General features: G+C 46.1%; 1 protein-coding gene across 1 annotated transcript in view; it reads left to right on the top strand.

The window, feature by feature from the left end:
* Positions 1 to 20546, top strand: part of EMB (embigin) — a 180766-nt gene that overhangs the window by 105314 nt on the left and 54906 nt on the right. The window contains exon 4 of the mRNA XM_069221598.1: positions 13597 to 13789. Within this exon, the coding sequence (XP_069077699.1) occupies positions 13597 to 13789 (193 nt within the window). The remainder of the gene's footprint in view (positions 1 to 13596; positions 13790 to 20546) is intronic.

The raw sequence follows: 20546 nt of genomic DNA, 5'->3' as shown, positions 1-20546 counted from the left end.
GTTGCATTTCTCATCGCCATCACATCTCTAAGAAGAGTAAGTGAAATTCAGGCGTTTACAATACAAGAACCTTTTATCCAACTACACAAAAATAAAGTAGTCCTAAGGACCAATCCTAAATTTTTGCCAAAGGTTATTTCACCGTTCCACCTAAATCAAACGGTAGAGCTACCAGTGTTCTTCCCACAGCCAGATTCCATAGCTGAAAGGGCACTACATACATTAGACGTCAAAAGAGCACTAATGTACTACATCGACAGAACTAAAAACATCAGAAAAACTAAACAACTGTTTATTGCATTTCAAAAACCTCACGCAGGAAACCCAATATCGAAACAGGGTATAGCCAGATGGATAGTTAAGTGCATCCAAATCTGCTACCTTAAAGCAAAAAGACAACTGCCCATTACACCAAGGGCACACTCAACCAGAAAGAAAGGCGCTACCATGGCCTTCCTAGGGAATATTCCAATGCACGAAATATGTAAGGCAGCCACATGGTCTACGCCTCACACATTTACCAAGCACTACTGTGTTAGACGTGCTATCCGCACAACAAGCCACAGTAGGTCAAGCCGTACTAAGAACCTTATTTCAGACTACTTCCACTCCTACAGGCTGAGCCACCGCTTTTGGGGAGATAACTGCTTACTAGTCTATGCACAACATGTGTATCTACAGCGACAGATGCCATCGAACTGAAAATGTCACTTACCCAGTGTACATCTGTTCGTGGCATCATTCGCTGAAGATTCACATGTGCCCACCCACCTCCCCGGGAGCCTGTAGCTGTTTGGAAGTTAGCTTCAACTTTGTACATTTGTAAATATATTAAATCTTAAATAGGTACATACTTATTCACTCCATTGCATGGGCACTATTACTAACAAACAACTCCTACCTCACCCTCTGCGGGGAAAACAATCGAAGATGGAGTCGACGCCCATGCGCAATGGAGACAAAGAGGAGGAGTCCCTCGGTCCCGTGACTCGAAAGACGACTTAGAAGAAAAACAACTTGTAACACTCCGACCCAACACCAGATGGCGGGCTATGCACAACATGTGAATCTTCAGCGACTGATGCCACGAACAGATGTACACTGGGTAAGTGACATTTTCATTTCTGCCCACTGGCCTAGCAGGAATCAGCCTACAGCATTGTCTCTGGCTCAGGCAATGCTGTAAGATGCAGGGAGCACTACCAAAGCAGGCAGTGAACACTGAAATGGTGCCGGGCAGAGGGACCCCTGCACTGCCCATGCCAAGTGCATGGGCAGTGCAGGGGCTCCACTGGGACCCCCTGCACCCTTTCACCTCCAGCCTTTTCTTGGCAGTGCTACCGCCATGAAATGGTTGGTGGAGAACGAGGTCGTAATCCCCAGCAGCGCTGCCCTGGCAGATTAGGAGCGTTGCAAACAGCAGACCACCGAAATCTCTCTGATTCTGGCGGTGCTGGAGATCCCACTGTGGCACAACTGCCAGAGTTAAAGTATGGCACTCGGACTGCCGCATTGCTGCCAGACTCATAATGGGGGGCCATTGTGTCCAAATATAAAGTCAAAAGCACTTCTTATGTTCCTTATATTCCAATGACACTATTATTAGGTTCCTCTTTTCCTTCAGATTCTAGCGATCATGAATCATTTAATTGAAGATCATTGTCACAGCTTTACTCGCAACTTGAACCACAAACTGACTTATATTCTCCCCCGAACTGAGTCATTTGCAGAGTTTTTCACTTTCATAAATGAGTATTTTGTTGCTGGGGACTATAAGAGACACCTTCATATTCATAACCCATATTCGTACGTGGTCTGAACAAATAGTCCAGATCACCTGTATCTTTCACTTCAATGATTCAGTTTTGGTGCGTACATCCAGTTCTGTCATGGACTTGTGGACCTTTCCCTTGCCTTAAACAATTTCAGATCTAATAATTGGTCACCCAAAGGGCATGTTTTATGGTACAGGACAGGATAAAAAAAAGTTTGTCTTGGCCAGGTTTTGTCATAATATTTTGTTTTAAGGCTACTTACTGTGTGTAATTAGAAGGCAGAGATAGCCTTTTGTGCTATACCTATGTATTTCAATCAGTGAATTTATCTGTGAAGGCTAGGTCTGCCGTATTGTGCTGTGGTTAGTAAGATGATTGATGTGTAGGTCAAAATATAGCATAATTCAAGGAGTTACCATTTAAGCCGTTTCAGATTCACCACTGTATACAGGAGTATGTTGGCAGAGAAATAAATTACGCAATGTGGGGCCACCCTAAATAGGTGCCTAACTCGCAAGTGCAATCCATTTTTATTCCTGAGTTTATTCCTGGGATGTTCCGGTCATGTACTCTATCACATCTACTTTACAGGACAATCTGTGGAAGCTGTTTTGCTACAGTAACAATAACAACACTCCATCTAATTTGGCTTTTGAAATAGCTGTTTATATTTTTGATACCAGTTGGATATCTGGAATTTGAAAATGTTTTTTGTAATTAGTTATCTGATGGTTTAATTGTTCCTTGTGTGGCACTCCTCTGCTCTGGGCTGTTCTTTTCTGTTGTCATGGGCAAACACTGTACATCTGCTGACTCATTTGGGCCCATCGGAGCCTTGTTCTCCAACTTACTAAGCTACCTGCAAAATGTAATGCTTATATGCCTCAAAGCTGAATTTTCAAACTAAATTCCTGAATGCCTATGCAGTTGGAAAGATATATTTGCCACCTGTAGGAAGAATCTGGGGAAAGTAGGGAAGGGTAGTAAAAGAGGGAGGGATAGAGGACTGGATCTCACTGTTCATATTGGAATCACCTAAATTGAGTTATAGTACAACACTTCATCAATATTGAATGGAAGGGAGCTTATGGTACTGGCTCTAGGGAAGATAGAGAACAACAGGTAAGTAAAGATACAGCGGGGGTGAACGTATGTATTAGCGTTTTGCGAGGCTTACTGATTTTTGCAGTGGTGGTTGTGTTGAATATTAGGCAGACGTGGAATACATCTGAGGGCCCAGGACACCAGCTCAAGTCTAGCCTTAGAGCAAGGGTGGGAGTAAGCAGTACAGTTCCAGGGAGAAAGGAAGGCCTGGTGGGAGATATGCTGTGCGGGAACTGAGAGGGAATAAAGTTAATGTGAGGGATGGATAATGAGTGTGAATGGATAGAAGACTGGACAGCCACAACTCGCAATGCGTTGCCAGGCAAAGGCTGTATATTATGAACTTTTTTTTTTTTTTAAATATTGCTACGTCACCAGTGACCACAAGGCTGTTACTAGTGTAGTGTTACCAAACGCTTTAGTCTCCACTAGCTAGTTCTCCACAGTCTCAAAACAGCAACCAAATCCTTAAGCCTGATTGTGCACTTTTGCTTAGACTGGAATATTGACACTATTGCATTTAGTTTTTGGTTACCCAGCAAAGTTTTTGGTCATTCTTCCTGAACTCTGGTACGCATGACATTCATTCACTTTCACTTCAAGGTTAGAAAGTGCTTTAGTCAATATTATCTTCAAATTGAATGATGTTGACTGGTTCCTGCCCGACCCTTCTGCCTTGTGGTTCTTCTCCATCTCCATCCCCTGTCTCAACCATTCTGCCCCTCTGAGGCAACCCAACCTGTCTCTCTTGTTTTTTTTAGGGGCAAGCGCAAAGCGCTTCGTCTCATGCTGTAATCTCTCCTTGGGGTTCTAACCACACCCATGTCACGTCAGTCACTTTCATTGGTTCGTGGGCTTGCCTTTTAAAGTCCGCTTGCTTTCATTTGTGAAAGGCATGAATACTTCATGCCTTTTCTGGTGTTTAGCCCACCTACACAGCACCGGTAAACTACTGAAACCATTCGAGGCTCGATGTTTTCAGCATGGTTTCCGGACTACTTTATCTTTTTATGTTCCACTCTGGGGATTACATAGCGCAATCGCGCTCTGTTTTTCCATTTTCAATTTCAGCGTGATCGCGCTGCATTTTACATAGCGCGATCGCGCTGTGTTTTGTTTCTTGTAATTTGTGTGGCAAGAAAAGTCTGGTTAGGAGTTTACAACGCTAATTGTCACTGCTGTTGCTGCTTCCAAGCGCCACTGGCAGATCCCGGTGCAGTAAGATGAGGAAAAGGCAAGTGACACACTAGCAGACTGTTTACTAACACTCCATGGCAGGAGAGTGGTTTCTTTTCTGTAACAGTACTGCGTTTTATTTTTACTGTTTAGGATTCTTTTCTGATGCTTTCGACGTGTCCGGAAACCAGTCGTAGAACCAAATTTCCCTGGTGAATGCAGTGTAACAGTTCTTTTCTGACGTGTCACCTCGTGTTTCCTTAATTAACTCATGTGTCCCGTGATATTAAAATAATGATACAGTTTCCACATGTGACACTTTTTATGTCACTAGAATGCACTAGCACCTAGAATCGTAATACGTCTCCAACAGCGCTTTCACTGGCATTTACTTACCTGTTTTACTCTTATATATACTCTGCTGGTGTTGGGATGATTGCCACATACCACTAAGGCAGTAGAAGGCCTCAGTGAGTTAAACGCTCAACACTGACGCATGTGGTGATCTGCAAGGGACACATTTAACTTACCGTCAAGCTTGGCTTCCTCCCAGGTTTCGTCAATCGGGTATCATTGAATTGTCAATAATAACACGTATCATCTACATCCACTCGAAAGGGCAAAGTGTGGTATGAAGCGCTACCTACTGCAAGTTGTAATTAATGCCGGCCCATGATTTCAGAGCTGGATATATGACATGGAGCATCACAGAGGCAAAGGCTTCACAACATCGTTTTGCAGTGCATCAGCTTTTATGATGCGTGTTCGCACTGCTGGAATTAAATGGATCCTCTCACCAGCGCCTCTAATGTGGGATATCTAGACCCTCTAGTTTCAATTAGTAATGCTTTTCTTTTTGTTGCTATTTTTAAACCCACGCACATGCATGTGTAACATTCGCATTGAACCTTTCCTGTCAAATTCAATACACTCCTTATATTAATTCTCCTTTCCTGGGCGCCACTTCGAGGCTTATTAAGTCATCTGTTAAAGCTAAGCCGTCCTACTCAACACTGATCACTAGTGGTTAATTCGTACCATTGCCTGGAGGCGGTGAGCACTGCACTAATTTTTAGGGACCAGGACTTTATTTTTCATCATTAGACTTTGACCCAGAGCAACATGGAGAAAGGCAGAACACAGAGAAAGGATAAAGTGATAGGAACACCGTGACAGCTGAGTGAAAAAAGAACCTGCAAGACTGAGGTAAAGAGACATTGTAAACTGATGGAAGAAAGAGACATGAGGTGCAATCAAGACTAGACAAACTTGGCATTCAGAAACCCTGACGTTCTACAGTGCCAGTGGTGGGGTTCTGGAACAAAAATCCTTAGTCCCTTGCACTTGTTTTGTTTTGCAGCTCAAGCAGAGCTGGCCACCAGTTCTCTATATGAATTAACTCATTTGTCAATACCACGATTCACTGATGGCCGCTACTTGCCACTTCTAGTCCTGTTTGGAAACCATGGGACACACCATCACTTAGTAGGTCGCTGCTTTTCCGAAGTGTTAGTATGTATCTGGGCTTTCAATGATGCCCACCTCGTGCCCATCACTACCACTCGTTTGTGGGCTTGCCCTTCAAAAATCCTTTGACATTGGTAAATGGTTTACATTTGTCCCTCCTTGGCCATCGTCCCTGTTACATGGCTAATTGCACTTTTGCCGATAAGTTTCACTGCGAAGGAACTTCTTTTTTCTTTTGTGCGTATCTTCACGCTGGAACTCATGGCGGCCATGGCTCGGTGAATCGGCTTGCTTATGTGAAACTGTTTTACTGTTCATTTTCTATTTATGTGGCAAGAAAAGTGCAGTTAGGAGTTTACAACATTAATAACTCTAATTCGAGCAAATGCGGGACCCATTGCATTGCAAATGCTTGTTTTATTTTGTCTCTTTGTATCTATTTTTTTCCCCTGTTTTTGCATTCCACTGCCCTGCTATTTGTCAGCTTTCCTTTGCTTTTTCTCCTTCTTTGCTCTGCTTTTTGCCACTCTTATTCCCCCCCCCCCCCCCCTTTGCGGTCCTCTGAAGCATCTCTTACCACGCCCACCACCCTCTGGATCTCTTTTCCTCCATCTCCAAGACCTTCAAAATGGCAGCCCCAGTGTGGGCAAGCCATTGAAGTTTACCTGTGCCCTTGCTGACTTTTCTGTCTGGTAGTACTTCTGCCCCAAAACTCTCTGGCCCTTTCGGACCTTTGATGCTCTGCTCCTCTTGAGCACTGCTAGCCCGAGCCACCACCCTCTGGAGCTCCTGCTCTCTCCCACTGGTGTACCAAATATCTCCACTGGTGTACCAAATGCATGCCAAAGGCAAGCCTGTCCGCAGCCATCTGTGCCATTATGGAGCTTAACACCAAGACCCTTGGCTTTCCAGTCCACCACAACCACAGATGCCATGACTTGAACAGAGCCCTCCATACCCTCAAACCCAGGGACCCATTCCTGCATTACATTGCACTAGTTCCTCCCCCACTCAGACAGAAGGTGCATTCTCATGCACCACATGCCACTTTGCATACCTGATCCCCAGCTTCACCTCCAGCAACACGTACCTCATCTGCAGCAAACTCTTATCCCCAGCACCACTTTACACAAAACAAACCTCCACTCAAGTGCCTCCTCCTCAATACCAACATACTATTGAAGTGTAGGACATCATGCACGACTTCTTTTAAGACCTCCTATTCTTCACAGAAGCCTGGCTAAACTCTGCATCAACCTTGGACATAACAGTGGCCACCCTGCTCAGCTACAAAATGCCGAAGCAAGACAGTCGACAAACCTGGAGGACACATAGCCTTCATATACCACGAATTAAACTATTACACCTTCACTTCAACTGACACCAGCAGCTGGCTGGAGTACCTAGCATTCAAAATCATTACCAAGTGCACTGCAGCCCTAGGAGGAGCACAACTATGCTGCCCCCAAGACCAGGATCTTACTTTAGTTCCTCCTTAGCAGGCCTTATCACTCCTTTGGCTCTTGCATCCAACTCATTCTTCTTGCTTAGCAACTTAACCTTCACCTAGAAGACGTCAGCAACCTAGGACTCACCCAATGGGTGAACAACCACTCCTACGTGTCTGGACAAAACCTTGACCTCATCTTCACTAGCTTCTCCAGTATAACGGTGGACAATCTCACTCCACTGATCTGGGCTGATGACTCCCTCATCCATTTCAACATCCACCTGCCCAATCAGTCCAGAACCACCAAAATCCAGATTGTCTGATGTCAATGGGACAAAACCCCAAAGGATAAATGGAACTCTGAGCTCCGGGCATGCCACCCCCACTTCCTCACCAACTTATTAAGTCTCATCTCTAACTTCAACACATGGGTAACATCCAGTGTGGATTCCCTGGCCCCTATAAAAACCACCCACAAACCTCACTGTTCACCTCAATCCACTTGGCAATCTAAGGACCTCTGCCTCGCAAAGCGTCACTCCAAACAACTGGTGTGATTTTTAATGCAATCCCCATGGCTACACTGACAAAGCATCCTAAAAATTGGCCCACCGAATCTACCACCTGTGCCTCAAAACCACCATTAATTTGGTTCTTTCCAACTGGATATGCCACAGCTCCAGCTCTGCCAAATAAATATTTGCTACTGTCAAAGGATTAACATGGCCAGGGTATGCCCAGTTGTGGGTCCCTTGCTCACTGTGCCACTGTTTCGAGGTAGCCTGGCTGATGAGGGGTGATACCCCAACACCCATCCCAGTCCTGGCAGTTCGGGGCTTGACTGTTCCTGTGGGGAACAGTCAAGACTGATTTGCATATGCCTGGGTCCAAACTGGGGTGGCATGGTGAGCAAAAGAACAGATTTAACCCAGATCTGTAACTGGGAGTGAGTGTTTCAAAAGTTTCAGCACTCCGTCCATCGTCCTTTTGTGTTGCTAAAGTCGCCCCAAGGGGCCAGGGTATGCCCAGACGTGGTTCCCTGGCTCACCTGGCCAACACAGTGACCTCCACCCTCTGTTGGGAAGTCTGCTCTCAACTATCCAACTACTTCTCAAAGAAAGTCCAAGCCAAACAATTTTGCCCCCAACCGTACCTCCCGTCCGACGACCTCCTCCACACTCAATTCTGCACCACCCTCGAAACCACATTGACCTGTTGGCCCACACCTCCAAAGAATATGCCACCAATACAATGCGCTCCATCCACTCGGGAGCCCCTTCAGGCCCATGCCCCCACTACACCTCGACCCTATCTGAACAGCCCTTATCCACAATCCTAACTTGCCACTTACCACAGCCACCTACCTGGCTCCTGAAAGCACACCACCATCCTCCCCTACTCTGGAAACCATTGGCAGATCCCTAGACCGTGGGCAACTACAGAACCATCTCCCTCCTTTCTTATCCATCCAAAGTCCTGGAGAAGCTCATTGTAAGGAAATGTCTCCTTGGCATGGTTACCCCTTGACTTTTTGCCTTTGCTGATGCTAAGTTATGACTGGAAAGTGTGCTGGGACCCTGCTAACCAGGCCCCAACACCAGTGTTCTTTCCCTAAACTGTACCTTTGTCTCCACAATTGGCACCACCCTGGCACCCAGGTAAGTCCCTTGTAACTGGTACCCCTGGTACCAAGGGCCCTGATGCCAGGGAAGGTCTCTAAGGGCTGCAGCATGTCTTATGCCACCCTGGGGACCCCTCACTCAGCACATGCACCCTGCCTCACAGCTTGTGTGTGCTGGTGGGGAGAAAATGACTACGTCGACATGGCACTCCCCTCAGAGTGCCATGCCAACCCCACACTGCCTGTGGCATAGGCAAGTCACCCCTCTAGCAGGCCTTACAGCCCTAAGGCAGGGTGCACTATACCACAGGTGAGGGCATATGTGCATGAGCAATATGCCCCTACAGTGTCTAAGCAAAACCTTAGACATTGTAAGTGCAGGGTAGCTATAAGAGCATATGGTCTGGGAGTTTGTCAATCACGAACTCCACAGTTCCATAATGGCCACATTGAAAACTGGGAAGTTTGGTATCAAACTTCTCAGCGCAATAAATGCACACTGATGCCAGTGTGCAATTTATTGTAAAATACACCCAGAGGGCATCTTAGAGATGCCCCCTGAAAACATACCTGACTTCCAGTGTAGGCTGACTAGTTTCTGCCAGCCTGCCACACACCAGACATGTTGCTGGCCACATGGGGAGAGTGCCAGGAACAAAGCCTGTACTGGGTGGAGGTGCTTCTCATCTCCCCCTGCAGGAACGGTAACACCTGGCGGTGAGCCTCAAAGGCTCACCCCTTTTTTTACAGCGCCACAGGGAATCCCAGCTAGTGGAGATGCCCGCCCCTCTGGCTACTGCCCCCACTTTTGGCGGCAAGGCTGGAGGAGATAATTAGAAAAACGAGGAGGAGTCACCCACCAGTAAGAATAGCCCCTAAGGTGTCCTGAGCTGAGGTGACCCTTACTTTTAGAAATCCTCCATCTTGTGGATGGAGGATTCCCCCAATAGAATTAGGGATGTGCCCCCCTCCCCAAAGGGAGGAGGCACAAAGCCGGTGTAGCCACCCTCAAGGACAGTAGCCATTGGCTACTGCCCTCCCAGACCTAAACACACCCCTAAACTCAGTATTTAGGGGCTCCCCAGAACTTAGGAAACCAGATTCCTGCAACCTTAACAAGAAGGACTGCTGACCTGAAGCCCTACAGTGAAGACGGCAACGACAACTGCTTTGGCCCCAGCCCTACCGGCCTGTCTCCCAACCTCAAAGAAAACTGCAACAGCGACGCATCCAACTGGGACCAGAGACCTCTGAAGCCTCAGGACTGCCCTGCAACCAAGGAGCAAGAAACTCCTGTGAACAGCGGCCCTGTTCAATAATCTGCAACTTTCTTGCAAAAAAAAAAACGACTTCAAAGACTTAACGTTTCCCGCCGGAAGCGTGAGACTTTCCACTCTGCACCCGACGCCCCCGGCTCGACCTGCGGAAAACCCACACTTCAGGGAGGACTCCCCGGCGAATGCGAGCCAGTGAGTAGCCAGAGACGACCCCCTTGAGCCCCCACAGCGACGCCTGCAGAGGAAATCCAGCGGCTCCCCCTGACTGCGACTGCCTGTAACAAGGGACCCGGCGACTGGAACCAATACTGCACCGCAGCCCCCAGGACCTGAAGGAACCAAACTCCAGTACAGGAGTGACCCCCAGGCGACCCTCTGCCTAGCCCAGGTGGTGGCTACCCTCAGGAGCCCCCCCTGTGCCTGCCTGAATCGTTGAAGAGACCCCCGGGTCTCCCCATTACTTCCTATACAAAACTCGACTCCTGTTTGCACTCTGCACCCGGCCGCCCCTGTGCCGCTGAGGGTGTACTTTCTGTGCCTGCTTGTGTCCCACCGGTGCCCTACAAAACCTCCCTGGTCTGCACTCTGAGGACGCGGGTACTTACCCGCTGGCAGACTGGAACCAGGGCACCCCTGTTCTCCATTGAAGCCTATGTGTTTTTGGCACCTCTTTGACCTCTGCACCTGACCGGCCCTGAGCTGCTGGTGTGGTAACTTTGGGGTTGCCTTGAACCCCCAACGGTGGGCTACCTTGGACCCAACTTTGAGACTTGGAAGTGTTTTACTTACCTGTGAACTTAACATTTACTTACCTCCTCCAGGAACTGTTGATTTTTGCACAGTGTCCACTTTTAAAATAGCTTATTGCCATTTTTGTCAAAACTGTACATGATATTGTGATTTATTCAAAGTTACTAGAATACCTGAGTGAAATACCTTTCGTTTGAAGTATTACTTTTAAAACTTGAACCTGTGGTTCTTAAAATAAACTAAGAAAAATATTTGTCTATATAAAAACCTATTGGCCTGGAGTAAGTCTTTGAGTGTGTGTTCCTCATTTATTGCCTGTGTGTGTACAACAAATGCTTAACACTACCCTCTGATAAGCCTACTGCTCGACCACACTGCCACAAAATAGAGCATTTGAATTATCTATTTTTGCCACTATCTTACCTCTAAGGGGAACCCTTGGACTCTGTGCACACTATTTCTTACTTTGAAATAGTATATACAGAGCCAACTTCCTACACTCATCAACTCCTGCCTGGCCAGACACCTCGATGCAAACCACCTCCTTCACATTCAGACTTCAGACCCAACCACAGCACTTAGACAGCCACCAATGACATCGCCTCATCACATATAAGAGACGCAACAGCCATTATTCACTAAGAACTCTAATACGCCTTCTGCACTATCTACCATCCCATCCTCATCCAATGTCTCCATGATGCCGGTATCCTGGCCCGGCTTTAGAAAGCTTTAGCTCATTGCTTCAAGATGCTCTCAATCCATCACCCCAGCCCCATCCTTGTTAGACACCACCAAGACCTTCTGCAAAGTACCCCAGGGATCCTACCTGAACCCCACCCTGTTCAACATCTGCAGGGGTCCACTCACCAGCATCATCTACTCCAACAGCTTCAGCTTCATCTCCTTTGCAGACAACACCCAGCTGGTTATCTCCCTCTCAGAATACACATCCACCACACAAGCCAACTTCACATGTCCTCAGTAGTACACTGGATGAACAGGACCTGCCTCAGACACGATAGAGACAAAACTGAAGTAGTTTCTTTTGGCAAAGACATCTCATCCTGGCCCCTGACCTGGTGGCCCACCGAGCTAGGACTGGTCTCTCTCCCCTCCAGTGCCACCATAAACTTTGGTATCGTAATCAACAACCAAATCTGTATGGCAAACTAAGTCAATGTAGTTGCATGGGCCTGCTTCCACACCGTCAAACAGCTCAGGAAAATCTGCAAGAGACTCCGACTAGACACCCACAGGACATACGTGAGTGATGCAAGCCCTTATCAGCATGCTCGACTGTGGCAGTGCCCTTTACATAGCCAACACTGCCCAGCTCACCAAAAGGCTCCAAGTGGCACGAACTACTGCACCAAAGTCACATAACCAAGCACCTCAAAGACCTCCATTTGGTCCTAATCTAGAAACTCTTCCTCTTCAAGCTCCTCACACACAATTAGAATGTTCTACACAACTTAGTACCAGCCTACCTCAACAACATAATCCATTTCCACACCCCAAACCAGACACCAGCTCGGTCAGCTTCTTGTGGGGTTCATAGGAGATCCCACCAACAGTCCAGTTAAATACTATTTCCCTGTGCCTACTGATTCTTTCAATTAATTTATACCAACTTCATTCAAGGGGAGCTTCTTGTTTCGAAGGAGATTTTTTATGATTTCTTACGAAACAGAACATCCACTGGAACATTCAGGGGCATATTTATACTCTGTTTGCGCCGGAATTGCGTCTTTTTTTTTTTGGGCGCAATTCCGACGCAAAACTAACTCCATATTTATACTTTGGTGTTAGATGCGTCTAGCACCAAAATCCATGGAGTTTGCGACATTTTTTAGCGTGGACACCTACATTGCGTTAATGATATGCAAGGTAGGCGTTCCCGTCTAAAAAAAAATTGACTCCGAGGCATGTGCGCCGTATTTACACTCCCGGGCAAAATTCACGCCCGGGAGTGGGCGGGTCAAAACAAAATGACGTCCAGCCGCTTTTGCGCCGTTTTTTTGCGCCTGGTCAGGGCAGGCGTTAAGGGACCTGTGGGCTCGGAAGGAGCCCAGAGGTGCCCTCCCATGCCCCCAGGGACACCCTCTGCCACCCTTGCCCACCCCAGGAGGACACCCAAGGCTGGAGGGACCCATCCCAGGGACATTAAGGTAAGTTCAGGTAAGTATTTTTTTTTTTTTTTTGTGGCATATGGGGGCCTGATTTGTGCCCCCCTACATGCCACTCTGCCCAATGACCATGCCCAGGGGACAGAAGTCCCCTGGGCATGGCCATTGGGCAAGGGGGCATGACTCCTGTCTTTGCTAAGACAGGAGTCATTTCAATGGGGGTTGGGAGTCGAAAAAAATGTTGCAAATCGGGTTGAGGCGAAAAATTTGCCTCAGCCTGACTTGCCCCATTTTTTGGCGCCCGAGCTCCATTTCCCCCTACGCCGGCGCTGCCTGGCGTACGTCATTTTTTTTCACGCACACCAGGCAGCGCCGGCGGCTAACGCCGGCTAACGTCATTGAATAAATACGGCGCCCGCATGGTGCTTCAGAATGGCGTTAGCCGGCGCAAATTTTTTGGACGCAAAACTGCGTTAGCGCAGTTTTGCGTCAAAAAGTATAAATATGGCCCTAAGCTTTAGACAAATGTGTGGTTGTGTGTGAATTATGGTGTGTGGAGAAGGGGCTACATCAACTCATAAAATTCAAAGGCACATTTTGTATTAAACACTGCATGAGAGTTTAATCTTCTGACTGTGTAATTAAGATGATTTTCATGCTGTTTAAAAGAGGTTTATGTCAAGATCTGAATGAAATAATGTAAGTATATTGTATTTGGAAAAGTTACAGCGAAAAAGCCCCACCTCTTTATTTCCTTTGTGTGTAAATCTTTCCATGTTCTTTGCAAATGTATATTGACATGCTGTAGTTCTAGAAACACTCTCACAATTGTTATTACTTCCAATAGAATTCGCATCTTCTGTGGACTCAAATGTAGTTGTTGAAAAACCAACTAAAATGGAACTTTCATGTGAGCTCTCCAGTTCAGAACTCAAAGCCCAGCCCCCAATTGAAGTGATGTGGATGCATGGCGAGGAAAAGATTAATAGTACTGAGTTTGCCATTAATAACACAGAATCAAAATGGCACACTTGGTTTAAGTGAGTATTTTACAATGTATGGTAGGATTATATGACTAATTTGAATGAATTATGTTTGATAGTTACTTTGTATTTTACTAATTCAAGGCACTTTACAATGTAAGTTAAACTGTATTTCATAAGTGTAACGAAGGACACAGGGACCGTGATGGATTGATAAGAATTGTTTGAATAAAAAAAGAAAAGAGAGGGGAAAACAAATGTAATTTCCACAGCCTAATTCAGGAAATCGGGATTGGTGGAAATTAACTTTACCATGGTGTATTTACAAATGGTGAAATTCCATTAGTATGGTATATTTGGCCCATGGAACGTCTGTGTGAAACACACTGAAGCAAAAGGTAAACAACCACAAGCTGGTAGACTCGTGAGTGTAGGTCGCTTCTCAGTGTGGAAAAGGATACAGATATACTCCTGTTAAGCAAAATTGGCTGTGGCAGATTGTGTTCAGGAGGCTCTGGCCTGTCGGTTTGGGCTGGATTGTTCCCATTGGAGCAGGGTCAAGACTGAATTGCATATCGCTGGGGTCCAAACTGAGGTGGCATGGTGTGCAAAATAATGATGGACTGGATGTGGTTCGAGTAAGTAACAGTGGCTGAGATTAATTCAACTATTTCCATCCATCACTTTTGTGCATAAAATAAATGTTTTGCAAGGCCTAACCTTGACTTGTGACAATTTTTATTGTATTTTATATGACAGCTTACATGTGCAAAATTAGTAAAGCAATATCTGAACAAAGAAAAACCAATGCACGTAGCCCCAAAGCCCCTCCGCACTTCCCCCTCCAAAAGAGCCCCATCTCTCCTCCATCTTTGAAAGGAAGTAACCTTCCTTTTAAGTACTTATAAATCACTCCTAAGATAAATGCTCCTAGGGCAAGGTGTATGCTATTTAGAATGTAGGACACTTGGATTTCAGTTTTCCATGTCTGGTAATGAAAAACTCCTAAAGTTGTTTCTCACTGTTTTAAGGCCTATCTGTCCCTTAGACTTACACTGGGGTTGTTTATTACATTTTTAGATTGGGAGCAGATGAAGAAATACTTCTTTAACTCTTCTGATTTGTAATTTAAAATCTTCTTTGATTAAGTCTTCTTTTTTTTTTTTTTTTTTGCTTTTTTGTGCCAAACCAACTGTGCCTTTCTTCCAGTAGCCAGGGCCACATGACTGTAGCTGTCTCTTGTGATGGGTTGTTGATGCCTAGGGGGATAGATGTGGACAGACTGGGCCATCCTGCCAGGATGGCTGTGGAATGGTTATACCCAGCCCCATTTACACTTCAGAAGGATTTGCCGACCACACACTCAAAGTGACATCAGACCTGCCCTTGCCTATTGTTACCCTAGGCAATTTGGAGCCAAACTCAGGAAGGAGAAAATGGAGACAAAAGAGGGCATCACCCACCCACATACTGGCACTGAGGATAAAAGGTTTTACTCTCAGACCCCACTTCAGATCACTTTTTGACCTGTGGAAGACTTGGGACTATCCTGCTGTTAGGACGCCCCCGCAGCATGAAGGAGGAAGATTGGACCTGCTCCCTTGACCCCAAGACCACCCGAGTGGCTCCAAGGGCTAGCCGATTGGCCTCCTGTGTTAGCTACTGGGACACTACAAGTTCCAGAAGCCTGTTTGTAACTGCCTAGCTGACCTGCACGAACTGGACCAGTCTGAGCCCTGCTGTCCTCACAGCACATGAGGCAACACAAAACCTTAAAAAATCTTGCCCTAGTTTGTTTTCTGGAGGTATTTTCTTGGCAGTAGGGTGGGGTGCTGGTTGGTTCTGACTGAGGGCTAGATGATGGTGAGGTGCTGTTTGATGTCGGTACCGTTGAAATCTCCACTTAGAAACTTTTTTGGAAGTAGAGCTGCTTTAAGTGGGTCAAACCAGCAAATTTAATCAGACCGGTGATGCCACAATGGCAACTGTGGTTTGGGGCAGTCCTATGTTTGCCACTAATGATAAATCTGGGAATGCACCAAAATACATGGGTGAATGCATGGGAAATCCCACACTCCACCCATGTAACACCTACTTGTGGCAGAATAACGCAAGGCAATGATTTGCGCTGCCTTGCATTACCATGGATTTATCAAGGTCCACACAAGGTGATGTTGTGCGACTTGATGAATCTTACTTAAGTTTTGCATCACCCTTGCCCGGAACAAGGGCAACACAAAACCTTAATAAATCTGGCTGTTAGTTTTTTTTCTGGATGTATTTTCTTGTCAGTAGAGTGGGGTGCTGTTTGGTTGTGACTGAAGGCTAGATGATGGCGAGGTGCTGCTTGATGTCGGTACCGTTGAAATCCTCCACTTAGAAAATTTTTTGGAAGTAGAGCTGCTTTAAGAGGGTCAAACCAGCAAATTTAATGAGACCTGTGATGCGACAACAGCAACTGTGGTTCGGTGGTAGTCCTTTGGTAGCCTCTGGGTCTTTTATAATAAAGTTTAGAACAAGCTTCTTTGTGCCCACATTTGCAGTCTTGACCGGGAGAGACTACACTTGAACACCAGCCAAGGGTCCTGGTCCTTTTGAGCACCAGTTAACACTCAATCTCCCAGACGTCCCCAGCAGGGACCACGGCAAGTTCAGTTGAAACTGTTCAGCTGGGCTCGCCTTTTTGCAGGCTTCTTGCGGCTTTTATTTTCTTATAGCTCGCAGGATCCTTGGATCCCAATTTCTGTCCTGGGTTCACATGGGAGCAGGTCCACCCTTTTGGGTTTCACTCCATGTGTAAAGTAGCAGATCCAGTCCTATGACGGTGACTGTCCTTTTGAAGATTGTACAATTGATGGCCCCATTCTGCAGCCTATCCTGCCAGGAGGAGTGAAAACTTCCGGCCGGCTGTTAGAAATGGGGTCTTTGGTTGGCAGTCAGGTTACCCTGTCCAAGCAAGGACCCTCACTCTAGTCAGGGTAATGGATAATCCCCCTTGGTAGCTTGGCACAAGCAGGCAGGCTTAACTTCAGAAGCAATGTGTAAAGTATTTGTACCAACACACACAGTAACTCAGTGAAAACACTGCAAAAATGACACAACATAGGTTTAGAAAAATAGGTAATATTTATGTGAACAAAACAAGACCAAAACGACAAAAATCCAACATTCACAAGTCAAATTATGAATTTTCAATGAGTAAGAGGCTTAATCCTTAGAAAACAGTGAGTACCTGGTTAGCGCTCAAAAGTAAAGCAAAATACAAACGCTGTGGGATAGCGTAACTGGATGGACGGAATGCGGAACCAATCAAACATTCACCCCCAGTCACAGATCTGGGTTTAATCCATCCATTATTTTGCTCACCATGCCACCCCAGTTTGAACCCAGCCATATGCAAATCAGTCTTGACCCTGTTCCACATGGGAACAGTCCAGCCCGAACTGCCAGGCCAGGTTCTCCCTGGACCGGAAACGAGCATCCTGGGACCGGTTTCGGGGTTTCACCCCTCTTCAGCCAGGCTAGCTTGAATCCAGTGGCACAGTGAGCCCGGGACCCACGTCTGGGCATACCCGGCGCACTTAGGGCGGCAAAAGCAAAGCAAAATACAAACGCTGTGGGATAGCGTAACTGGGGGTGAATGTTTGACAATGTTCAGCATTCCGTCCATCACTTGTTGTTTTTGCATTTGTCACTCTAAGTGGGAAGGGTATGCCCAGACGTGGGTCCCGTGCTTCCCATGCCACTGGATTCAAGCTAGCCTGGCTGATGAGGGGTGAAACCCCGAAACCGGTCCCAGGATGCTTGTTTCCAGTCCAGGAAAGACCTGGCCTAGCAGTTCGGGCTGGACTGTTCCCATGGGGAACAGGGTCAAGACTGATTTGCATATGGCTGGGTCCAAACTGGAATGGCCTGGGCAGCAAAAAAACGATGGATTAAACCCAGATCTGTGACTGGGGGTGAATGTTTGACAATGTTCAGCATTCCGTCCATCACTTGTTGTTTTTGCATTAGCGCTCAAAAGTACCTGGGTAACGTCAAAATAAAACTGCATGGGCAAAGTGTGGGCCGAAAAACGCTAGCGATGCGTCGATTTCTCACTCACAAGAGAGACTGTGCATCGCTCCTCCTCCGGTCAGGTCAGTGTGCATCATTTATTCTCTCCTGCAAAAGAGTGATGCGTCGATCCGGACAGGCACCTCAGGTCTGCGCAGGCTTTGCATTGATTTTTCGCGCCCAGCATTGTTGCTTTGAAAATCCTGTCGCACGGTATCACAAAACCGCACTGTGTGGGGTTTGCGTCATTATCAGCCTCCGTTAGCGGGTGTTGCATATCGTTTCTTGAGCCACGTTCTGTCACTCTTCCAGCCACGATGGAGGTGGAGCGTTGATTTCAGCTGCGAAGCCGGTGGTGCGTCATTTATCAGCCGTGTCACGGAAGGTGCGTCAAATTTTCCCACACCGCAGTCTGAGTGTGGATTTTCAGTCCTGGTCTGCCAGCTTCACCTTTCAGGGGCCCAGGAACTGGATAGGGCTCCACTTGGCAAGGCAGGAGTCTCAGCAGAGAGGCAGGTGCTGGCAGGGGAGTCTTTGATGGCCCTGAGACTTCAACAAGAGGCAAGCTCAGTTCAAGCCCTTGAAGATTCTCCACAAGCAGGAATGCACAACAAAGTCCAGTCTTTGTCCCCTTTCACAGGTAGAAGCAGCAACTGCATGATAGCTCCACAGTCACAGGCATGGCTGCACTTCTCTTTAGCTCTTCTCCTTGGCAGAGGTTCTTCTTGATTCCAGAAGTGATGTAATTTTCACAGGGTTTGGGTGCTGTTCTTATACCTCTTTCTGCCTTAGAAATAGGCCAACTTCAAAGGAAAGTCGCTTGTTTGTGAAATCCTGCCTTGCCCAGGCCAGGCCCCAGACACACACCAGGGGGTTGGAGACTGCATTGTGTGAGGGCAGACACAGCCCTTTCAGGTGTAAGTGACCACTCCTCCCTCCCTCCCTCCTAGCACAGATGGCTCATCAGGATATGCAGGCTACAACCCAGCTACCTTTGTGTCACTGTCTAGAGAGCAGTACAAACAGCCCAACTGTCAAACTTACCTAGACAGGGAATCCACAAACAAGCAGAGTCACAGAATGGTTTAAGCAAGAAAATGCATACTTGAATGCCTACTTTCTAAAAGTGACATTTTCAAACACACAATCTAAAAACCAACTTCACTAAAAGATGTATTTTAAAATTTTGAGTTCAAAGATCTCAACCTCCACATGTGTATCTGTGCTTTAATAATATTTAAAGGCAGCCCCAAGTTAACCTACGAGAGTTAGGCCTTGCAACAGTGAAAAACAAATTTGGCAGTATTTCACTGTCAGGACATATAAACACATAAGTACATGCCCCACCTTTAACATACACCGCACCCTGCCCATGGTGCTACCTAGGGCCTACCTTAGGGGTGCCTTACATGTAGAAAAAGAGAAGGTTTAGGCTTGGCAAGTGGGTACACTTTCCAAGTCGAATTGGCAGTTTAAAACTGCACACACAGACACTGCAGTGGCAGGTCTGAGACAGGTTTACAGGGCTACTAATGTGGATGGCACAACCAATGCTGCAGGCCCACTAGTAAAATTTGACTTGCAGGCCCTGGGCACCTCTAGTGCACTTTACTATGGACTTACTGGCAAATCAAGTATGCCAATCATGGATAGCCAAAGTACACCTACAGTTTATACAGTGAACACTTACACTTTAGCACTGGTCAGCAGTGGTAAAGTGTCCAGAGCAAACAAAACAGCAAAAACAGAGTTCAGCACACAGAAACAACCTGGGAAGTAGAGTCAAAAAGTTAGGGGAGACCACGCCAATGATGCCAAGTCTAACACCAGCCATTGCCTTTTTGTTCCCTTTCCTGGGATATTTATAATAGTCCTAATCATTAACATTAAAGCTGTAAGTAGTTATTTAATTTATTTTACCTTCGCAATTTTCTGGGAGTATAACATTATAAAATGTTTTAACATTTGATATTTATAACTGTGCAATTTTGCATCTAAGTGTAGTGAATTTAGACAAATACTACACAGTACAACATTGGCCATGATACCATATACCATCTTCCATTTGCATGATCTGTTGAAACTTATTTTTTTTTGTATAGTTCGGAGTTTAAATACAGTACACTGTTTCCCAGGGAGACTTACAGTGTCTTGGTTTGAAATGCAGTATCATACTAATGGAAAGTTATCTAGGGCCCAAATCACAAACTGCATTTTGTAGTGCATAAAGTAGTAATGCAGTAGGACTACTCATGCACTACAACATGCAGTTCACAAACCTATGACCATAGACTTCCGTGTCTCCTATCTTTTCTGTATGGAGATCTCCACCACAGTGGTGGAGATTGCTCCACAAATATGTTTACTACTTTGTAATAATGTGGAAGACCCCACAGGGCATGGTGGGAAAACGGGCAATAATTACTCAAAATGAGTTGGGTTAAGGGAAGTTTTAGAAGACGTTTGGAAGGGACTTTCTGTTTTGTATTAGCAAGGTCATTACAGTTCACAAAACCCACTTCTAAAAGTACTGCAGCCCTAAAAGTGTCAAAACAGGCATGAATGTGTTCCAGTCCGTTCCTTGCACAAGCCAAGAACCACAAATGGTCAACCACTGGTACTGCAAAATACTTTTATAGAACATATTGGTGACAGGGATTTAAACTAGCACCCCATGAGAACAACTGTTAAACTAATTAAATTATTTAGACATTTAAATTCGATATATATTATAGATATATTATCTAAAATATGGATA

This window comes from Pleurodeles waltl, chromosome 1_1 (assembly GCF_031143425.1).
Source record: "Pleurodeles waltl isolate 20211129_DDA chromosome 1_1, aPleWal1.hap1.20221129, whole genome shotgun sequence".
Taxonomy (NCBI): domain Eukaryota; kingdom Metazoa; phylum Chordata; class Amphibia; order Caudata; family Salamandridae; genus Pleurodeles; species Pleurodeles waltl.
The sequence above is the reverse complement of the archived record's forward strand: the minus strand, read 5'-3'. Positions and strand labels throughout refer to the sequence as shown.